This window comes from Nansenia antarctica (assembly GCF_963989245.1).
Source record: "Nansenia antarctica genome assembly, chromosome: 16".
In the NCBI taxonomy this organism is placed as follows: Eukaryota; Metazoa; Chordata; class Actinopteri; order Argentiniformes; family Microstomatidae; genus Nansenia; species Nansenia antarctica.
The window spans coordinates 5,534,093-5,557,239 of NC_137686.1; the positions used below are offsets into that span (position 1 = coordinate 5,534,093).

The following is a 23,147-nucleotide window of genomic DNA, read 5'->3' on the forward strand; positions in this document are numbered from 1 at the left end:
GAGAGAAGGAGAGAACCGTTCAGGACTGAAGTTGCCCTGTAAAGGCACAGATCCGGGATCAGAGGACACATCTCCCGATCCTACCACAGACCTTAAATCAGCGTCTAGGGGCACCTTTATGACTTCATCTGGACATAGACCTATGAGCCTGAGTGTGAGGAACAATTCATACCAACCCCTAGGCTACCTCTTGTCTTCCTCACTGTTGGTTTATTTGTGTCTGTGCCAAATCAAACGAAAATGTGAGTCAATCAAAAACCCAGATAGGGGCCACTTATTCCGAGCCAAGTATTCGGCAGAGTGTTGTCCCACCTCCGGCTATAGCCAGTCCTATGTGGGTCAAAAGTGGGCCGGTTCTGTATTAATTAAAGCACCCCAATTCTGGGCTGTGTGTGCGTGCGTGCGTACGCAGCTATGATATTGAATATGAATTGTTTTCTAAAATACCCAGGGATTACTGTGGTTCAGGCTTTATGGTTAATAAAATGTACACAATCTTACAGTCCTTGTATTTCTTCTTTGTTGCTGTACAAGCTCCGCACCATGGGAGATCGGGCTTTCTGCTCGGCTGCTCCCAGGCTGTGGAATGCTCTCCCTGACCACCTAAGGGCACCACAGTCTGTGGATGCTTTTAAACGAGGCCTTAAAACCTACCTTTTTAATAGTGCCTTTTTTTAGCCTTTTAATTGAAAATGTTTATTGTTTTATCTTCTTGTTTTTAATTGTAGCACTTTGAGATGTCTTATGTAATGTGCTTTTATAAATAACATTTATTATTATTATTATGTAAATGTCCGGGAACGCAGCCTACATCCGGCTTGATTTAGGCAACCGTTGGCCGGATCTGGGCCACTTCAGGGGCCTCATTCATAAAAAAGTACTTGAACGTCATCTTTGACTTTGACGTAAGCACATTTTTCTAAACCGTCGTAAGCATCATTTATAAAACGAGCTGAGATGATTTCAACTTGCGTACGTGCTTCCTTCTATAAATACCAAACATACTTGGAATTGAACGCAGGTGAATGAGGTTTGTATTAACGCCCTGTGATAGCGGCTCAATTATAGCGGCTGAATGAAGCCAAGTGCTATAATATAATATAATACAGACAATATTATGTACTGTCTGTATTATATTATATTATAGCACTTGGCTTCATTCAGCCGCTATTTGAGCCGCTATCACAGGGCGTTAATGCTGGGTAGGCGTGCGTCTGGAAGCGGGAGAGGGCAGTAATACCACGTTCATTGATAAAATGACATAAGGGATGGAAAGGGGGGATGGCAGTTTTAGAAGGGGGATGATTTGGACTGTTTTTATTTCAGGGGGGGGGTGCCATTCCCCCTCATCCCGACTCAACTCGAAATCCAGTATCATTTAGTGCGTGGTCGGGCAAGGTCCGTTGTGGAGCGCACTATAGTGGTATATAATATATCATATCCTATATTATAATAAATTATTATAGTGCTTATATATAGGCATGTTGAAGAGAGATAGACAGCTCCGGAGGGATATAAAGAAAGACTGAAATACAATCATAAACATCAGTTCCCTTTAAATCTTGAATTAAACTCATTTTCTCGGCTGATAACAACATCGTTAATTTTATTACGAACCACTTGCATGAATTACAGTAGGCAGTGCGGTTCACATGCCTGTAATAACTCCGCATAACCAGTAGGTACTGTGCGTACGCAAGTTGAAAACACGACGTAGAGATTTGATCGTTTCCAAGTTCAAATCGACTCACGTTGAAATTGTATAAATCACTACGTTGACGTGGTTTTCTACGTACGACACGGGTAAGATCAACATTTGATCTAAGCACGTTCTATAAATGAGGCCCCTGACTAGATAAAGTACACGCAGCACTGGAGAAGTTGAACGAGACCATGCACTCGACAAACACAAAAGTAATCGCGTTGGAAGCTAAATGTTCTGAATACGAGGCTACCGTTGTTGACCTGCGCCAAGGACTGACAGAGCTGGAACAGAAACATCAAAACAATGTGACAGAACTGAGAGATAAACTCAACTGGGTGATTATGAGAACAGACAGCGCCACAAGAACCTGAGAATCGTGGGGTTCCCTCTGGGAATAGAAGGGGCCGACGGCGTGGGCTTCTTAGAAAAGTGGCTTCCAGAGATCCTGGGACTTACCGAACCGATAGCGATAGAGAGAGCCCATGAATGAATGAATGATGAATGAATGAATGAATGGTCTTTATTGTCATTAATACAGTACAGGTACCATACAACGAACCATCGCGCACAGCTGAGGCGTTCTACTGAACACGGAGCTCCCAGAGCCTTCGTTCTCAAACTACTCCAATACAGAGACGTGACCCGGATCTACAGAGACGTGACCCGGATCCTGGATGCTTCCCACAAGAAGAAGAGTTCAAATACGAAATTAGAAGTTAACTTTAACTTGAAGTTCAGTTAGATTTAACAGCTCGCTTTTTTGTGCCTACTGTTGGAACTCAAAAATGAGCAATGACAAAGACCGGAACCCAGCAGGCCACCTATCATATCCTTCCCCCTCTCCTCACTTCCACCCTCAGTAATTAATGAGTTGTCTCTCCCGAGGTCTCTGTGGATCTCAGGGTTTGATGTTGTCATCTCTCTACACGCCCCAACACCCCCTTCCCCCCACCTTCCCCCCCTTAACTGCGTCACATTGTGACTGATGACAGTCCCAGGCCAGACTACCACTAATGAGGAGACCTAGGGCAGGGTCAGGTCAGGTCACGTGTCAGTCCACTGCAACCAACACTTTCTGCAGTTTTCTCACGATCAGATCGGAGTCATTACATTCACATTTACATTTTTGACATTTGGCCTACGCCTTTGTCCAAAGCAACTTACAACAACAATAATAAAAGAATAAACTTTAATCGAATAAAATAGTACACAGTCAGGATATAACAACAGTAACATAATTATAACATAGGGCATAATATCTGATAAATAGGTATAGTATATGTATAATAATAAACACAACTGACAGGAGGAAGGGAAGGCTTCAGGAGGGACAGCTAAGGTGCAGCCCAAAGAGATGCTGGTCTTCCGTCTATGACGGAAGACAGGAGGTGACTCTGCAGTCCTGACAGCGGGGGGGGAGCTCGTTCCACCAGCGGGGTGCCAGGCCGGTGAAAAACCGTGACCGGGCAGAGCGACCGCTGCAACCCTGCAGAGGCGGTGGTGCCAGTCGGCCAGCAGAGGTGGAGGAGCAGAGTGAACGGGCAGGTGTATGGAGGCTGATCATTGCCTGCAAGAAGGAAGGGCCAGTTCCCTCCAGCGATCGATGCACTGTTTTTAGGCTGTCATTTGCTTTCTACATTTTTCTTGCACTGACAGCAGCACGCAAGTGACAAAGACCATCTGTCAGAGTGAGGGATCTGGGAAAAAGGTCTTTACATTACTTGCTTTACTATATGTTACTTGCTGGTCTTCTCTACTATCTAACTCCAGCACATCAGCTTTAATGCAGATATATGGAGGACAGTCAAACAGTCATTAAAGGTTATTTGCTCATTTGCTCAACCATCGGCATAGAGAGGTCGACCTCACTGGGACCTCACTCCCCAGACCACAAGACTGGAGATGAATGCTGGAGAACATCAGAACAACACATTTCGGGGCATGTTCGGAGTGCAGAATTTGGCCCTTTCTCCAATTACAGACTCTGCAATGATCTAATGTTCTGTATTTCATCCACATCCACTGAACCAGTCATACTGAGTGACAGCTGGAGACTATAGGGTAGGTTACATGATCCATCTGCCAGTCAACTTGTGGAATGAGTGGGAGCTATGTGATGCAACATTTGAACCATATTCAAGCTCTGTTAGGTTTCTGCTTCCTAGTTACAGTATCGTCTGACAGGCTTTGTTTAGTTTCTGCTTCCTAGCTACAGTATAGTTTAGTTTCTGCTTCCTAGCTACAGTATAGTTTAGTTTCTGCTTCCTAGCTACAGTATAGTTTAGTTTCTGCTTCCTAGCTACAGTATAGTTTAGTTTCTGCTTCCTAGCTACAGTATAGTTTAGTTTCTGCTTCCTAGCTACAGTATAGTTTAGTTTCTGCTTCCTAGCTACAGTATAGTTTAGTTTCTGCTTCCTAGCTATAGTCTGACAGGCTTTGTAGTTTATGTCAAATGACAAATGATGCAGAGATGTTAATGAGGAAGAGATAATCAACAAACCTGTACAATTAAAATATCCTCCCATGAGGCTGTCCCCCAGGAAGGCACACGACACGCACAGATTTATGGCAGAGCAGGTGCTCAGGCCTGGTGTCTTTCTCTGATGGAGACTGATCGAGGTGAAACCCTTTAGGGGAGGAGGGGGTGCCCTTTTTTTCCTGGGTACCCTGCCCTTTTTTTGATGATGATGGAAATAAAATGATAAAATAAATGATCATAATCATTTAAAAAAATTAATACTATCCAGGACAGCACTTTGTGAGTCCTAAGGCACAGTGCAAAGTGCACCCGATGAACATTCATCAACTCTCATGACGTTCAAATTCATGCTGCATCTATCAAAACAATAACAGTTCATCAATATCTTGGCTGTTAAAGTGCACGTTCAGTAGAGTTGAAACTGATTTATAATGTGTTGTGCATTGGCACTGTACTATATATTCAGTGGAAAGTTTAGAATGAGGAAAGGAATGGATAGGTGGCGATTCTAGAGAGAATAACCAGGAACATGTGAAACATTTTCCAATCAAATCTTATGATGTGTTTTGTTTTGTTTTGTTTTTTTACCCAGAGAGAGGTAAGTGGGCCAATTAGGTCTTTGGTACAATTTGCTACTTTATTGTTATATCACATCTGTTGTGCTCATGGAATGGCATACAGCAGGCTACCATGAGAGCAGCATTACTAATCCAACATGGCTTTGCAGGTCAGGCATGTCTCCATAGTTTTTCCATAATGAAGCAGGCTGATATCTAATGTATTGTCTCTACCCATGTGACTGACATTAACTAAATACTGCCACTCTATGAACAGAGTTAAAGGCCCCGAGCAGTGTTGCCAGATTGGGCGGCTTTCCTTTTGAACACATTGGGCTGGATGAATAGCTTATGGATGTGCATACTGGCCTGACCAGAAATAGTTGTCAGTTGTTGGGGAGATTTGATTCATCAATGTCGAGCTGTCAGTTGATCTTCAAGTTCAAGCTGAAATTCTACATAAAGGTAAGGTCATTTTACACATGGCTTGTGACGTGTGTGTGATATATATATATATATATATATATATATATATATATATATATATATATATATATATATATATAAGCCTATATATGGCTATATAATAATAATAATAATAATAATAATAATAATAATAATAATAATACATTAGACTTATATAGCGCTTTTCCAGAGACTCAAATATGCTTTACAAACTGAAAAGATCGAGTAGTAAAAATAAAAAAAATAAAAAAAGTAGGCTATAGAGGCCTAATTAAGGTAGTGCTGGGGACACATGGGAAGGGGAGGGGGTTAACTGGTGAAGGCAAGCTTGAAGAGGTGGGTTTTGAGGGCCTGTTTAAATGTATGTTGAATGCCACTGCATCTTGGTTGGTAATAAAAAAAGGCTTTATAAACTTACGCCGGGTTTGTTATCCAGTGGAAGGGTGAACATAACACTTGTGGCGTGGGGGGTATTCCATCAACGTCGCTAAAGGACATTCCAGACTTATTTTTTAATACGTCTCGCGAGACATCAAAATAAGCCTGGATTTTCCTTTAGCGACGTTGATGGAATTGCCACCCTGGTTGTGTCTGGTTTTTCTGGAAATATAGTGTTGGGCTGGTTTTTGATGGTTTTTAGACTGGTTGGGCTGAAAATTGTTACATTTACATGTTTGGCATTTATCTTTTATCGCAAAAGCGAAGTGAATCATCTATCCATCAGTTCATTATTAGTACCTAAAGTTCACCAACCACACTTTTGCTTTCTGCAGAGAGAATGTTGACTTAATATTATTTTCATAAAGGGCAGGAGGTCAGCGTCCAGAAGGACCAGTTCTATGAACCCAAACACCGGGCGACAGGAGACCGAAGACAACAGCCTCCGCAGTCAACATTATGTACTTTTCTACAGTCTGCATTTCGAGGTATTGGTTTATTTTTTATTTTATTTAACCTTTATTTAACCAGATAGGTCAGTTGAGAACCAATTCTCATTTGCAACGACGATCTGGCCAATTGGCAGAACAGAGGCAAGTCAGTACACAGAACACAACACAGTATATACAATATAAAACATGAGTGCAATACACAAGTATCAAAAAAGATCTATACATTACAGCAGGGGGAAGTTATCTTAAAAGCAAGTGCAGTGATTGGTGACATTCCCATGCTGTATTGACGCACAAACATGATGCATAGTTTTCAGCCTCATATTTCAAATGGTATTCTTTATTCTAGGTAGATGAACATTGTCAATCCTAATCCGATTTGGCAACACTGGCCCGAGAAGGGCGCTTCTCCCCCCAGGCAGACCGCTAGAGGTCCACACGGCCACCACAAGCATCGGTGCAGCTCCTGTCCCTGTCATGCTCAAGTGCATCCAACTACACTACATGCCTAGAGGGAATGAGAGAATGCGTGAGTGTATTTTGGTTGACAAGAATGAACATATTCTCGCGATAGTTGGGACACAGCTCGCTCGCGCGACGCGTTGCTTATGACCTGTTGCTCCAAATTCGCTGCACTCCCGCAGAGCTCCGCCTCCGACACCAAGGTCTGCAGGGTTCGTGTCATTTCTGATACATTGTAAGTCTGTTGAATGATCGATGCAAACACTACGTTACTTAACTGCAGTTATGCATCAGCAAATATAGCAGTTACATGCTTAATCTCACCGTAATACGCTAATCGCCCGTATGTCATGGTTTTAGCAAATGAATGCTATGAGATATTGCCTTGGCTTTGACATTGAACAGATCAATGCCGAGCAAAATGTCACACGTCACATGAGAGTTAACTGCGGTCTGTTTTCGGAGTCAGAACATGCATAAAACGCTTGCTTATACGGTCCTTTTGCGTTGCTTTTTTTTAATGTAGCGTTATAGCAACTCGTGCATCAAAACGGTAATTTAGCAGACTTTGCAAGCGAAGACTCCATCGCATAGATAAACAAGCATTATAACAGTAATCATGTGAGCCCTTAAATCAGGTCCAAAGTTCTCTCTCTTACTCTCTGACACATTCTGCATAGCTGCTTGCATTCCATTGATTGTTCTTGTTGCTGCGCTGATGCACTTAAACTAGAATTCCTCTGCTCTTTTAGGACCTTTTTTTTTTTTTAGGACCTCGTTTTACCATCGCTGGAATATCTCCAACCCACATCCTCCCCAGGAACCCAACCGAAAGACCCGTTCCAACATGTCTGCGTTGAGTGGGAAGGTCCAGACGGTTCTGGGTCCGATGGATCCTGATCAGCTGGGTCGCACCATGACCCACGAGCACTTGACCATGACCTTCGAGTGCTGCTACTTCTCGCCCGCCCCATGCGACGAGGCGGTCTCTAAGGGCCCCATCGAGATGAAGAACCTGTTCTGGCTGAAGCAGAACCCGTACAGCAGCCACGAGAACCTGCTGCTCCTGCAGGAGACAGCCGCCGTCAGGGAGGAGCTGCTGGCCTACCGGCAGGCGGGGGGGGGCACCATCGTAGAGAACACCACCGTGGGCATCGACCGCGACCTGCCCACCCTCAGGCAGCTGGCCAAGGACACGGGCGTCAACGTCATCGCAGGGGCCGGGTACTACGTGGACTGTACCCACTCTGAGGAGACCAGGAAGATGAATGTGGAGAAGGTACGGCAGTGGAAGAAGTTTGTCCCCCCCCAGTCACCCCTAGTAGACCCACCCCACCCCCCCACACACTCCAATTTGATTTATTTGTAATGGAATGGAAGCTACTGAAGTGAATCAGAACAAACACTAGGCTATAGTTATAGTTAGAGTCTAGTCAGACGCACAACCAACTTTAGAGTAACGGCTGAGGAGGCAGGAGCAGCAAAGATGTGTGATGAAAGTAAAGGCGAAACACTGGAGAGGTGAGGGAGATAAGTTTAGGTCTATTCAGTAGCCAATCGCAGTATGTAGTCGGGGGTACGTAGCAGGGTCAAAATATGTTCCGCTGCAAATGTTTGTGCACCAGCTCCAAAGCTACAGCCTACACGCTAAAGTAAGGCAAAAGTATTCACTGTTTAATAGCCGAAAATGGAGGGGACACATTTTAATTTCACCACTGAGCTTTGTGTCACAACCAATACATACTGTAGAGCAACCTAGTTTATCTACATGGCAAACACAATAGCAAGCAAGTTTAGAATTACTAGCATGCAAAGAAGATCAAGTTTTAATGTCTGTTGGAGTACTCGAGTACCCTATCTTAAACCTGTTCAAACCCATTCAAATGTACACAAGTGTGCAGGGTGAAGAGGCTAGGCAAGGGATTATTTTCGGACAGAGCCACCGTCCGTTGCTTGTTTATTGGCTGAACTCTGATCCCCTGTCAATCGACGCAGCATCTAATTATTAACACTGTGCATTCAGTAGATCAGTTTCCACAACAATGTGTTCCTTAGCTATGGATGAAAGCTGTGTATCATTCCTGTGTGTACCGATGAGTTTGTGTCCATGCAAGACTCATCAGATGTCTGATATACATTTGATTAGATTTAATTTAGAGTCTCCACTTTTGAGACTGTTTAATTGGTGTCATTTTACCAGGCAAGCTAAATCAAGCACAGCTCAAGTACTTGAAAGTATTTGACATACTACGTACTTGACCCAAGTCAGGATAATAACAATAGATTTGATTTAAAAGCGCCTTTCTCAAAGTCAAGGACACTGTACAGAAAAAAAAGAGAAGCAGGGCAATAAACAGGAAAACCCCCCCTCAACAAACCAAAACAGAACACAAGATACACGAGATAAAATCGTAAATCAATCAGAAAGGTGAAGAGCTCAGGGTACTGTCCCTCACAGTCTCGTCTCCCCAACTAATGGTCGCTGTGTCCCCCATCAGCTCACAGACATCATCATCAGCGAGGTGCTGCATGGGGCGGACGGCACTGACATCTGCTGCGGCGTGATTGGTGAGATCGGCTGCAGCTGGCCAATCACAGAGAGCGAGAGGAAGGTGCTGCGGGCCACAGCCCAGGCTCAGAGCCAGCTGGGCTGCCCCGTCATCATCCACCCTGGACGCAACGCCGGAGCGCCCGCTGAGGCCGTCCGCATCCTCCAGGAGGCCGGCGGAGATATCGGCAAGACTGTCATGTCCCACCTGGACAGGTGAGCTCTCTCATATACGTCTCACCCTAGGGTGCCGGGCCGCCCACGCTCAACTACAGCATGGTAGAAGGTCAGCCTGTTTTATATGTTTTTATTATAAATAGACTTTTATCATACTGGCTCCAATTCAGCTGACTTTTAACAAGCCACTCCGTGCTGGGAGACTGCAAATGCGAAATAAAGAAAACCATTCAGAGCCGGCACAGTCAGACAAGCACATACGGTCTAGACTGGGAGGACAGGACGTGATGTGACTTACGGCTTAATGCCTAATGGCTAAATGGAGACTCTAGTTCTATAGCGACTTGTTTTTTTTGTTTTTTTGTTTTTCCAAGAATTCACAAATGCTTTATGTTGAGCACTTGAGGCTCTGTTCATGGGAAAGGTACCTTGAGTGAGTAGTACGATGATTTTCCACTTAAATCTTCCACTTAAATCTTCCCAGGACTAAATGATCTGCCACAGATTATAATATGTATGGTTATTCCCCCATGTATTCATTTCCTGGTGTCCTATTTGGTATTTTGCTCACGCAGGACCATATTTGACAATGGAGAGCTGCTCGAGTTTGCCAAGATGGGCAGTTACCTGGAGTATGACCTGTTTGGGACAGAGATGCTGAACTACCCCTACAACCTGGAGGTGGACATGCCTAGCGACAGCCAGAGAATCCAGGCGTGAGTCAACACCACCATATACCACAACTTCAACTGGCTTCTTCACAATACATTTACTTTACAATACTTGTGTGTGTGTGTGTGTGTGTGTGTGTGTGTGCGCCCCTGTAGTTTGGCATTCTTGGTTAAAGAAGGCTACGAGGACAACATTGTCATCGCCCACGACATCCACACCAAGAACCGCCTGACCAAGTACGGAGGCCACGGCTACTCCCACATCCTGAAGAACATTGCGCCCAAGATGCTGACGAGAGGCATCAACCAGAACCAGGTGGATAAGATCTTGATCGACAACCCCAAACGCTGGTTGACTTTCAAGTGATTGATCACATCTTTATGCAGGCTGCACAGTATGTCTCACTATGTCTTTAGCAACAAATGAACAAATTAACTCACATGAAGTAGTTAACAATTGTTTTCTGTACTTGCAATCGTCCCAATCGAAAGTTTCAATAGGGTGTGGACCTCGAATTTAAAGACCCTATGTTCTTGTTGCCACTTCTCTGATGTGTGTGCTGGAGAAGACAACAAAAAATATCACAACTTACAACAAAGATATTATATATAATAGTATGTTAGATGAATGGGGACTAATTTGTGAAAAAAATATTACCTACTTTAATTTCTGATCATTTAGAGCCATATCCAAATCAAAGGTTCAATTAGCATAATGAATACTGCCTAGCAACTGAATAGAAACAATATTCTCAGTACTGCTTCACAATAGTGCAGATTTGCTTTTTATGTCTTAAAAGAGGGAACATTGTTTGAAAAGAAATCGGAAGCTAAATATAAAAATGTGCTAAAAAACCCAAATGTAATCTCCCAAAACAAAGCAGTAATTCTGCCTATACAAACTCTGGGACATTGACTGCACGTTGCAGAGGTGCTTATGAACATGGTGCTTATGAATTTTCTTTTGAAGCCTCAGCAGCTTTGTGTGTCCTAATTACATTTCACAAACAGTCTTTGTGAAAAGTAGCTATAGTTTGTAATCAGTGTGCTTTTCACTCAAGCTTTGTGAGATGAGTTGTTAGATGAATGAGAGAGGCTGGCTGGCTGCCGGGTCGGACTGAAGGACACTTAGGCCTTCCCGTCTGGGAAACAGGTGGCACCACAGAGTGGCTTCACAGCGTGATCAACCACAATGCCAGAGCTATCCGCGCACAACTGTTATATAACTTTGAAAGAGTGTATAATAGGATTTTTTACATGATTTTTTTTTATGTAGGGATTAGGAGTATCTCATTGTTTCTGACATTTGATTAAATGGAATGTGGTACTGCTTTATGAATTGTAATGAGAAGATATTTACAGCTTCTGATGTTTTCCTCAATTACAACTGACTTGTTTCTTTACTGTTTCCTGCACGGCACCAATATTGTGAAATGATTATTGATTTGCTTACTTTCCTTTGATAAAAACATGTTTTACTCTCAGGTACCATTTACATTTCCATATCAAATAAAGGGAATGGCTGAAATAAGTTGATAAGCAGGTGTGTTAATAATTTGGACTCTTAAGCCGTTTATTCATTATGAGGATATATTCCTTTTACACCCAAGCAATAGTCTGACTGATTATAAACACTCTAGAAATTGAGTAAATTAACACTTGTTGACTGCAACACCAAACTTAACTGTCTACTTTATACTTTCAAGATATGCATCACTAGTTGCATCCTTTTATAGTCACTTATTAACTATTGACATAATGTGATCCAGACCAAGGCTCCATAAATGACCCAATGACAAGTGAGATGGGTAGCAATAAACTAGCATTCGTCTCAGATAGCCTTAAATACTAAGTGGCTGGCAACACATACACGTAAACCAAGATAACATAAGACATTTTTGTCATTACATTTCTGTGCCCAAGTTCATCAGCGGGTAACTTTATATTTGACGTAAATCGCACGCAGTGTTAACTTAACATTAGCCTACATTAAGTGCGTTTTCTCTCAATTGTCCCACTGATCCACTCAGTATCCTCTCTCATGTGTGCATATGACCACGGTGTCAGCCCATCCGACGGAGAGAGCAGGAGGTGAACCGTAAAGGATGGATGCGATGCAGAGTTCGGTCGTGGTTCTCCTGCATTCGCGTTCATCAGTCTGCATACACGATGAACCCGGAGAAGGTGCTGTACTTGTTGTTGTTCCCCCCGTGTGCCTTGCCCCCGTCCAGCTTGATGTAGATCTCATCGCCGGGCTCCAGGTGAAGGACCACGGTGTTGCTGGCATAGTCGTAGTTCTGGTCGGCGTCTTGGGCGATGGCGCTGGCTCGTACCTGCAGGGCGACACAGTAAAGATTGTATGGCACATGGATGGAGAGAAAGCATATGCCATTATGCTGTTGAACAATTAAGATACAACTAGCTAATGACATGTGTCATACAATAATGAATATAAAACTAATTTCAGCCAACTGGAATGTCAGTAAACTAATGAATGGAGTGGAGACGTTTGGAGCTCCAGCACCACGGAGAGCTCCGCCACCTGCCACGGCGCAGCGAGAGACATTGATCACTATGTTTTAGTAGCTTAGTAAGGATGTATGTGTTTGCTGTTTTTACCTTATCTACGGATCTGTTCATGGTATTTCAATTTCACTCAATTAATTGTTTTTCTTTCGCTGTTTTGTCCCTCCGACCGCATGCGCACGTGCGTAAAACTCGTACAGTTATGCGTGCGTAAACTTATTTCATTTCGAAACTATCGTCGACTCGACAATCACAATATGTATGTGGAAAACATTCACTTGTTTTTTTTATGTGTTAGCTTTTTGAAGAATATCTCACCTGGTTGTTCTTGCACAGATCAGCCCACATACTGGTACCGTCTCCGCCCCGCATCAGCACATGGTATACGAAGAAGTATATCCCCGGCATTGAGCAGGTGAATTTCCCCGTCGTGGGGTCGTAGTGATTGCCAAGGTTGGTGACCACGTCATCGAATTTCAGCACCTCGTATCCCTCGTGTTGTTTTTTCAGCCCGGCGTAGAACGCTATTTTGGGAACGGTGTTGTACGTGGCTGCGCTGATGGGGCCAGTGGCCCCGTTAACTCCCCCGGACGGTCCTGGTGACCCCGGTGGTCCGGGCTCTCCTCTCTCGCCCGGTGGGCCGACAGGTCCGGGCGGTCCAGGCTGGCCAAGCGGACCTCTTGGGCCGCTTCTCCCCGTGCGTCCCGGTTCCCCTTTTGGACCTTGGATAAAGGTTGGGAGGGATTGTATCAAGCGGCCGTCTCTGATTGTGTTTGCTTTGTCTATGGTCGTGGACTTGGTCCCGTGAGAATCACATACCATCTGACAGGATCCGAGCATCTCGTAGCTCGCTGAGGTCCCGGCGGAGTTGACCAACACCGGGATCAGGATCATCAACGTTAACACCATGACTACTCCACAAACACCGGCTGCAATCATTCGCGCTCTGCCGATCCGTGTTCTCCGAGGTGGACGGTCTTCCAGTCTGCTTTTGGACGAAATGTTGCCGCGTAACAAAGAGATCAATGACACTAGTGTTGTTTAACGACCGAGGCGAACAAAATCGATTCAAGGTTCGTGCGTAATTATGATTGTAGGAAAGGCTATTGAAAATGTGTCCCGTTGCTATAGACGTATTATTACACTTTTACGCGCCACGTGTCCGTTCTTTGTTATCATCTCCACTTCAATTACTGAGTAAACGTTTTCGTAATAGAATACGGATGGGGTCAAGGATGCAAGTTCACCTGCTACCGTGCCACGAGTGAGAATGTCCACGAGTTGAACAGCTACCTGTGCTTGAGTGTTTGGAGAAGGAAAAGGGAGGAGGCGGATAGTACTTATATATCAGAAAGATCCTGCGAGAAACTACTCAACCCCATGTATTATGTCATCTCTTCTCTCAAAAGAGATAGAGGAGAAGAGATAGAATAGGAGGGGGAGAGGTGGAATCCAGGCTTGAACGTGATATCATTAAAATACAATTTAAAATCAGCAGTCCAATTATAAAGCTCTGATTCAAAGCTAACACTAGAGCACTGTAGATCTCCAATTATATTGTAATAATATCATTACAATAGCATTTTTAATAATATAAATTCAAGCTTGGCTTCCACCTCTCCCCCCTCCTATTCTCCCTAACTCAAAATAGTTACTTACTAAAATGAATTTTGCACAAACAATTTGATTGTTTATTGTAATTTATCTCATCAATTGATATCCACAAACAGAGTCTAAAAAAACACTATGCTGCGGTGGATTTAACAATAAAGACTTGTTTTCTTTTAAATCAATTTGTCCTCCCAAGAGTTGCTGAATTCCTCTCTATATCGATAGACACCAGGGACAGTGAGTCCCTGTGGTGCCTGGTCACACCTCGGCTGCCCTCACACAATTAATCATTCTGGAGGAAAATCTATAGAGCCACAGAATTACGAGGGAGAGTGTAGAGCGTGGGTGTGGTAGGTGCCTTCCCACAAACATCTACAGATGAAATGACTGAACACCCCTGAATGGTGGCGCAGTCACCTGAGAGATGACATAGCAGAGAAATGATTTCATTCATGTAAGTTGTTGCCTAATGTCTAATATCAATCTCCGGATGAGATGTTAAACGGAGCATCCTGACTCATAGAGGTCTTATGGCATATATCACAAGAAAAGGGAATGTCGACCCCAGTTCTTGGATAGATTTCAGACCTGGGCACTCGCATACTATTGCTTCTCCTTGTCACTGTAATTCTCCCCCAGGTTGTGGTTGTATGCCAATTTGAATGTGTTCAATAAAGGTAAACACCAAAACGGATCATTCTCGAGCTGACATACTGAGAGAGGGTTTGGGATTTCTGAGACATTATGTTGGAGGGTTACTGGTACAAGGCACTTAACCCGTATTTTAAAAAATACATTTTGTTGTACTATGTAACACTGACTTGTGCACCACCGTTGGTGGCTGGAGACCCGGGTTTGATCCCTCCGTCAGTCACATTAATGACCCAGATAGTGCCGAAGTATAACAGAAAAGGTTCTGGCAGAACGATGTCTTGCATTCGCTCCTTGAGCTTATAGGCTTTAGCTTTGCAGGCTCACAGTTAGGAGGCACATGGATTCGCATCCAGTAGGTCATATATTTGGTTTCAGTAAATAACAGTGTATCTGTGTAGTGAAATTGAAAGTAAAAATGACAGCATATCCACAGTATTGTCAAATTGAAAGTGAGAACTAACGTAACCGAAGTAAGCTTACTGTACATTATTCAATTATATTATTATTATGCTATCAATTAACTTTTGTTCTTTTTTCCACAAGGCCACGTATACAATACAGTATATAGTATATGTCCACATGATCAATACACTGAGAGGGAGGGTTAAAAAGCCTTCAGACACACACTTGCACACGCACACGCACACGCACGCACACACATGCACATCCACACACACACACACACACACACACACACACACACACACACACACACACACACACACACACACACACACACACACACACACACACACACACACACTGACATAGCTGTGAGTCAGTGAACATGTGTTGAGTGGCCTCTTCGTCCCTAGCTGGTATGGGCCAACAGTGACTCAGTGTGACTGGAGGATCAGCTGCCAGACACTGTCACACAGCGCTGAAAAGAGAACAAGTCAACTGAAGAAAAAAACTGTTTTTATGGACACGGTTTCCAGTTATCATCACCCAACCTACATAATTGTTGCAATGTCCATATACCTTTTCTTTAAAAGGTCTGTGATATATTGACATTCTGTTGCTAAGCTATAAAGACAACAACCACTCCATGGTGAGCTCGCGCTTGACAGTTTGTTTTGAGTTTCGACGTTGCGATTTGCAGTTCATTTACAATCAGCCAGGGACAGTTGTGGGGAAGGGCTGATGGTTTTTGACAATTGGACAAGCAAGCGTTCAAAGGCCCATGAATAAAACATGCAGCCAATTGACGAAAATCAAGATTTTGTTCTGTATTCTCATGAGATATGAGGTGCGCTGTCAATTCAGCGTAGTGGTCTCAATATATGAAATATGTATGACTGAGCTGTATTATATGACTGGGATGGTAAAATAGGATTCAGTATAGAATCAATCAATCAATCAATCAAACTTTATTTATACAGCACAAGTCATACATTGAATGCCACTCCAAGTGCTGAACATAAAAATAATAGTAAGTTAAAGAAAAAGGAACATGACAATGAATGAATCAAATACAACACAATAAAACCAGGAATAAAACAAGAAATAGGAGACAAGAAATAAGAGTAAAAGGGCATGTTGAGATAAACACTAGATAAAAGCCAGGCTAAAAAGGTGTGTTTTAAGCTTTCTTTCCACACTCCCTGCCAGCCTCAAGTCCTCCGGCAAGCCGTTCCATAGTCTTAGACCGGACCCCTGGAACAACCAAGAGACCACTACTACTAGAGGACCATATACCACTACCAGAGGACCATAGACCACTACCAGAGGACCATAGACCACTACCAGAGGACCATAGACCACTACCAGAAGACCATAGACCACTACCAGAGGACCATAGACCACTACCAGAGGACCATAGACCATTACCAGAGGACCATAGACCACTACCAGAGGACCATAGACCACTACCAGAAGACCATAGACCACTACCAGAGGACCATAGACCACTACCAGAAGACCATATACCACTACCAGAGGACCATAGACCATTACCAGAGGACCATAGACCACTACCAGAGGACCATAGACCACTACCAGAGGACCATAGACCACTACCAGAAGACCATAGACCACTACCAGAGGACCATAGACCACTACCAGAAGACCATAGACCACTACCAGAGGACCATAGACCACTACCAGAAGACCATAGACCACTACCAGAGGACCATAGACCACTACCAGAAGACCATAGACCACTACCAGAGGACCATAGACCACTACCAGAGGACCATAGACCACTACCAGAGGACCATAGACCACTACCAGAGGACCATAGACCACTACCAGAGGACCATAGAGACCACTACCAGAGGACCATAGACCACTACCAGAGGACCATAGACCACTACCAGAGGACCATAGACCACTACCAGAGGACCATAGAGACTACCAGAGGACCATAGACCACTACCAGAGGACCATAGAGACCACTACCAGAGGACCATAGACCACTACCAGAGGACCATAGACCACTACCAGAGGACCATAGACCACTACCAGAGGACCATAGACCACTACCAGAGGACCATAGACCACTACCAGAGGACCATAGACCACTACCAGAGGACCATAGACCACTACCAGAGGACCACAGAGACCACTACCAGAGGACCATAGACCACTACCAGAGGACCATAGACCACTACCAGAGGACCATAGACCACTACCAGAGGACCATAGAGACTACCAGAGGACCATAGACCACTACCAGAGGACCATAGAGACCACTACCAGAGGACCATAGACCACTACCAGAGGACCATAGACCACTACCAGAGGACCATAGACCACTACCAGAGGACCATAGACCACTACCAGAGGACCATAGACCACTACCAGAGGACTATAGACCACTACCAGAGGACCATAGACCACTACCAGAGGACCATATCTACGACGGTGTAAACAGAGTTGGGCTGCTAAAGAATGAGCTGGATTAGGGAATTTCATTGGATTCTGCAGGATCTTGCCATTACCACACAGCACGTTACAATGACAAAATGTACAAACATACACACATTCTGCACTCTGAAGGCTCTATCAGGAAGCTCTTCATGACCATTGACCGTATAAAAGTGAAAGGAGTTACTAGCTTGATTATCTAAGGCCAAATCTGGCACAGTTGGGCGGCCTTCTCGATTCACCCATCACATCACAGTTGAACTTGAACTGATCAAGTTTTACTCCAGATAATGTGAATATCAATCCCAATATGTATGTTTCCACTCAACATTAACCATGTCTGGCCATGTATGACCATCCTCTTTCAAATGTCACGATCGTTCGAGAACAAACGTTTTGCAACAGGGTGAGTCGAGAAGAAAACCGCCCAACGTTGTGTCATTAGTCGACATGGAGTTGGGAGATGGGACATCTTGTCACTGAGCAATTGGCCATGTTTTCTGGGCAGCAGCGTTGTTGTTGAGGATGTCAGCTTCATGGGTGCTTTTCACACATTCTGCTCTTCCTGCAAGATTGTTATTGTCTCTGATTATCTTATTTTTGCTGTTCAAAAGCAATGTCAGTGAATGCCACTGGGAAGACAGATCCAACAGTTGAACTCTGCGGGGAGCAAAAGGAACATGGCCACACCACTGCCCACTCAAAGCATGTCCCGTATAAAGATAGCAGAGGGATGACATCACCTATAGAACCCTGCACGAGCCTCATCACAATGGACTACCCTTTGGAAAAGAAGGCTACAGTAATAAAAATAAAGTAGTTTTACAGGAATGTATCTTCCAGACCATAGGCTATATTGAATATGTTATATTTGATCAAATGAATGAATGAATGGTCTTTATTGTCATTGCTATAGTACAGGTACCAAACAACGAAATTTGGGAGGGGTGGCTCCCCTGGTGCTAGGAAAGAAAAAAAAAGAAAAAAAACAAGAAGGGAAAGGAGCTGGTTTACAGCTGAGCTGAATACATTCAGATATCATTGTGAGGCAAACGTTATCTAGACTTGAAGCACATGCTATAGCCTGTCAGGCCACCTATCTCAATAGGATTCGCAACAGCCTAGTAAGGATATAACATCCTGCAAGACTGAGCTCATAGAGTTGAGAATTTGTAAACATTTGAGATAAATGATGTATTTGTTGCCTAGCATCAACGAAGTAGGATAGAAATGTAGCCTCCCATTAGACCTGCCTGTCCACCTCAGCAGCAGAAACCTCACCAAAATGCCTTTTGGTCTCAGCTCCGCCCTTAGCTGCTTCCAGGCAAGCCAGGCTTTGGCCATTGACCTCGACAACGTGATCGTACACAGCGTCGCCACAGCGATTTCTGACAACTGCTCGACAGGGTTTTCCTGCTCTAGTCCATCACAAGCTCACTCTCACTGACGACAACCCTGTCAACCCTGTCCTGACAAGCCCTGTCCTGACAAGCCCTGTCCTAGCTGTGTCTGTCGACAAGCCCTGTCCTAGCTGTGTCTGTCGACAAGCCCTGTCCTAGCTGTGTGTGGGGTTCCAGCTGTCAGCATGTGGAACTTTCCTGTGTCCACTTTGTCACAAAGCAGGGGAGTACCCTGTCCTTATGGCTCATTTTCAGGTCCAACAGAGGTCTACCGTGGTGTCTTCATGATAACAGTGAGTTATGGTAATGCCATGAAGTGATGCCATGAAGTGAAGCACACTTGATTGTTCCTTAAAACCATTCATTTATTAATGTATGTCATAGTGATTCACCACCACTTAGACCTGACAAACATTCAAATGAATCAACGGTTGTCTCACTACTATGTACATTTGCAAATAAAAAGGTGTGCCATAATAGGTATTAAAGAACATTCAAGTGTACAGTCCTCCCAACAAACTATATATTTGCAGGCAATCATCACAGGAAAATTCAAGTCTCTTTGGGCAAAAAAGAGAAGGACACGGTCGTCATGGTGATGAAGATGCCAAATGGACCGTTTGATGATGGGTGACACTCAGATGATGGGCGGGGCCGAGATCTGTTGTTTCCCTTTCAGTAATTAATAGATTGCTCAAGTAGACAATTAAGATATAAGTTTATTCCACAGCGCTGGGTGTGCTTCCATCGCAGGCACAGAGAACGCACACAAATGACATCTTACAGTGGCTTGATATAGGCAAGAGTTGCTGATCAAGCAACCAGCTGTCTGTCATGCAAATCATCCCAAAGACAGGGCTCCGTTGAGTCTAGATAGGGTTGTTGACGAGAAATCCTCATCTTCCTTAAGGGGCTGGTGGTCATGGCAACCCTGGTCAGCTGACTGGCTGGTCCTAAATATACTGACATTAGTTCCCATACATGTCTCCATCCTGTGTCCCCGTTGTACCACCTTGCTGACCACTGCAAGGCTCCAATGTCCTTAGAGTTAAACTGGTCCCCACTAGTAGCCGTGGTCTCTAAATCTGGCCCAGGTCCAATTACACAGAAACGCATGTTGACTCAGAGTGGTCAGTTTCTGTCCTGAGAGTGGCCACACTTAAAGTATGTTTAAGGTTAAACAATGAGTATAGCTATATTCGATAGACACACAGCATTTGCATATAGTTACACAAAACACATCATATCACCGTTCGCTGATCGGGTGGCATTCATCACGGATGTGCCAGAAGTGAGATTTCACTGACACTTTTTTGATTTGTAGACTACATATTTTATATTACACATGTTGCTCTTTAACTCATGGTCAATATCCAGTAGAATCTTATAATGCCATTTGCTCATATCAGGTCTTGCCTAGTTGTCACCTGCAACATGGCACAGCCTTCTTAAATGTCTATAACTGTTGTACTATAACTGTTAAACGTGTGTTAAACTGTCACTTCATGACACAGGCAACAGTGCACGCCCTCAAAGCTGTACTCTCTGTTTCCCTTGAGAAAGTCAATGAAATGTATCATTGTGGACCAGAGTATGACTTGAGGTAAGCTGGATACATGAGGAGAGTGCTAATACAATTTCCATAAAAGTTTACAACCTCTGATACATGTGAATTTGTTAAATGATTTATTAATCACTTCTTTATACCATTTGGTCTTATCAGTGAGAAACAACTTTTTGACCATTACATGGTTGAGAATTTGACGGAAAACTGAAGCTGAAGGACCGCACAGAAAATAAAAAGAGTTAAAGTGCAAACAGAAATGACTTATCCATTGTTGCTTTTGTTCGTGCTTTTGTACACTTGTTTGAAATAAATATTCTTGCATTTTAGTTGGTTCTTGGCATTTGTGTTGCAACGCACCTACATTCTGCACTCTCTCTATCCTGTTAAGCCCTTATTTTACTCTAGACAGAAGGGTCGTAACACTTGTTATTAATTCCATTGGTATACCTCATAAACTTTCTTTCCATTTATTCATTTCTGGTGTTTGTGGGCTAAGGCATTTTTTTGTCATTCACTTAAGAGCACAAATTTTACATATTCTAAATATATGTATATCTCCATGCCTCGGGTTACAGGAAGAGTTTCAAGGATCAGGTTTACTGGATTTATGAAATGTTGACATTCGTATATGAATTCCATTATCTTAACTTGATCCCAGAATGCCCTCAAAACTGGAGAGGGCTATGCACACCATTCACATTTATGTCCACAGTTTCGCCAACAACTAGTTGGAATAGTTGTATTATATTTATGTTGTGCAATGGGTGTTATAAAAAATCTCATCTGGATTTTTCAAGGCATCTCCTGCAATTTGATAACTTATTATAAACCTTTTGAATGGTAAATTTGAAATACAGCATTGAAAGCAGTATACTTGGAAGAGTACTGCACAATATGGAGAGGGGTAAGGCCTGCAATGCTTTTTGAACAATGTTGTTTCAGTTTTGAAGAGTGAATGTGGATGTTTAATTCACAAATAAGTATGAATCATCCTAAACAAGAACAGGATCTTGAGATGTGTTGAAAGTAACAAAATATTCACAGAGTGCATGAAGATTCCAGTAAAGGTTTTGTGATGGACCCCTAGTGCTGTTGACTCATCAGAAAAAGAAAATGTTTTATTTAGCTCATTAGTGGGCCCCTTTAACATCCAGCCCAGCACCTTGGACACTTCCAACACTACCGTTCAAAAGTTTGGGGTCACTTAGAAATGTCCTTATTTTTGAAAGAAAAGCACAGTTCTTTTCAATGAAGATAACATTAAATTAATCAGAAATACACTCTATATTCTAGCTGCAAACATCTGTTTTTTAATGGAATATCTATAGAGGCCCATTTCCAGCAACCGTCACTCCAGTGTTCTAATGGTCAGGGTTCGAGTTATGTGGGAGCCAATGGGAGCTGAGCTCCCATAGAGATGGTCTGAGACTCTCTGAGCTCCCATGAAGGCAGTAAAATCAAAAATCTGTGGGGGTCGCTAATAATACATTACCACAACTATTATTTGATCAAAATGTCAATGTAATGAATATTATTTAATTTATATTATAAATATTGTAAAATAAACACGTTTTCCAAAAGAGCTACGCGCACCATTAATCTCCTGTGAATGACAGTAGGCCTTTGACTGCCTGCACTTCACCACCAAGACACCATGGGGCGCAGTAGAATATTGTGCAACAGCAAAAGGTTGATTAATCAGCTGTGCGGTAAACCGTTGGAACACACAGTGCACAGCTGATTAATCAATTAAACCAATAGAGTGAGACAGGATATGTTCATATACCAGTTGCCTTTCAGGAAGTAGTGAGATCGTGCACCTAGCCTATTATTGAGAAGCAAACATTCATTCATTAGCTATACAGGAGTATATACATACAGTAGCTACCATGCCGCCCAAAAAAAGGCAATTTTTTGACCCTCTCCCGTTCATCCAATCTTGGATAAAGAAAAGACATCGGACGTCAGCATCATGGGTTCCAGGACCGCGACCGCAGCCTACTGAAAACAGACCAAACAGGTCTATCTTGTCTCCGTAAAGGTAAGGTGGCTTTTACTTTTTACTAACCTAGTGTACATGTATTTTTCGCTCCTTCTGTATAGCAAAAATAACACAATTATTGGCCGAGATACATGTGTGACTATCGCTTTTATAGCTGTTGTTTCATGTGGGGCTGTTGATGTGGTGAAATGAGTAGCCTGCAGCTGTAGCGTCAGGATATGTTGGTATTTGAGGAGGAGGATGAGGATGAGGATGATGTTTCGGTACCAGTACCGTTTTTAAAGTATCGATTTGTCACCGGTATCGAATAAAACCCAAACTGTACCCAACCCTAACTATATGTTTACATGCCAACTAATTAGCTAATTCATTTCTGTCATTTAGAGCTGAGGGGAGCAACAGAGAGACGGACAACAGGACAGTAACAGAGAGACAACGGGAGAGGAGAGCAATAGAGACAGAACTGAATGCACTGAACTTTTTTTTAAATTCTTTGCATTATTAACACTGTTGTGTTATTGTGTTATTAAAGTGTTTAAGTGTTTTATGGTAAAGCATTATGAGT

General features: G+C 43.3%; 3 protein-coding genes across 3 annotated transcripts in view; 2 read left to right on the top strand and 1 right to left on the bottom strand.

Moving 5' to 3' along the window:
- Positions 1-29, top strand: part of LOC308171690 (uncharacterized protein CXorf38-like) — a gene marked incomplete at both ends in the record, with an annotated part of 3,764 nt that extends 3,735 nt beyond the window's left edge. The window contains one exon of the mRNA XM_080546564.1: positions 1-29. This exon is cut by the window's left edge and continues 112 nt beyond it. Coding sequence (XP_080402690.1) covers positions 1-29 — 29 coding nt within the window.
- A 7,309-nt stretch (positions 30-7,338) lies between these two features.
- On the top strand, positions 7,339-11,451 carry pter (phosphotriesterase related). Its single transcript, XM_080546202.1, has 4 exons — positions 7,339-7,837; positions 9,057-9,322; positions 9,859-9,999; positions 10,111-11,451. The coding sequence occupies exons 1-4, from the start codon at positions 7,406-7,408 to the stop codon at positions 10,319-10,321; spliced, it is 1,050 nt and encodes a 349-aa protein (XP_080402328.1). The 5' UTR covers positions 7,339-7,405; the 3' UTR covers positions 10,322-11,451.
- Positions 11,452-12,107: 656 nt separating this feature from the next.
- c1ql3b (complement component 1, q subcomponent-like 3b) lies at positions 12,108-13,419 on the bottom strand (the record flags this gene model as incomplete). The annotated part of the gene is made up of 2 exons (XM_080546203.1): positions 12,108-12,287; positions 12,799-13,419. 2 exons carry the CDS (start codon positions 13,417-13,419, stop codon positions 12,108-12,110), a joined length of 801 nt encoding a protein of 266 aa, XP_080402329.1.
- Between the last annotated feature and the right edge of the window lie 9,728 nt (positions 13,420-23,147).

What these genes read in the sequence shown, in the direction of transcription:
- pter (XM_080546202.1), top strand. Translation starts at nt 7,406, where the DNA reads ATGTCTGCGTTGAGTGGGAAGGTCCAGACGGTTCTGGGTCCGATGGAT. An exon ending in GGAAGATGAATGTGGAGAAG is followed by an intron (nt 7,838 to 9,056) that starts GTACGGCAGTGG and finishes GTCCCCCATCAG; the next exon opens with CTCACAGACATCATCATCAG. An exon ending in GACAGCCAGAGAATCCAGGC is followed by an intron (nt 10,000 to 10,110) that starts GTGAGTCAACAC and finishes GCGCCCCTGTAG; the next exon opens with TTTGGCATTCTTGGTTAAAG.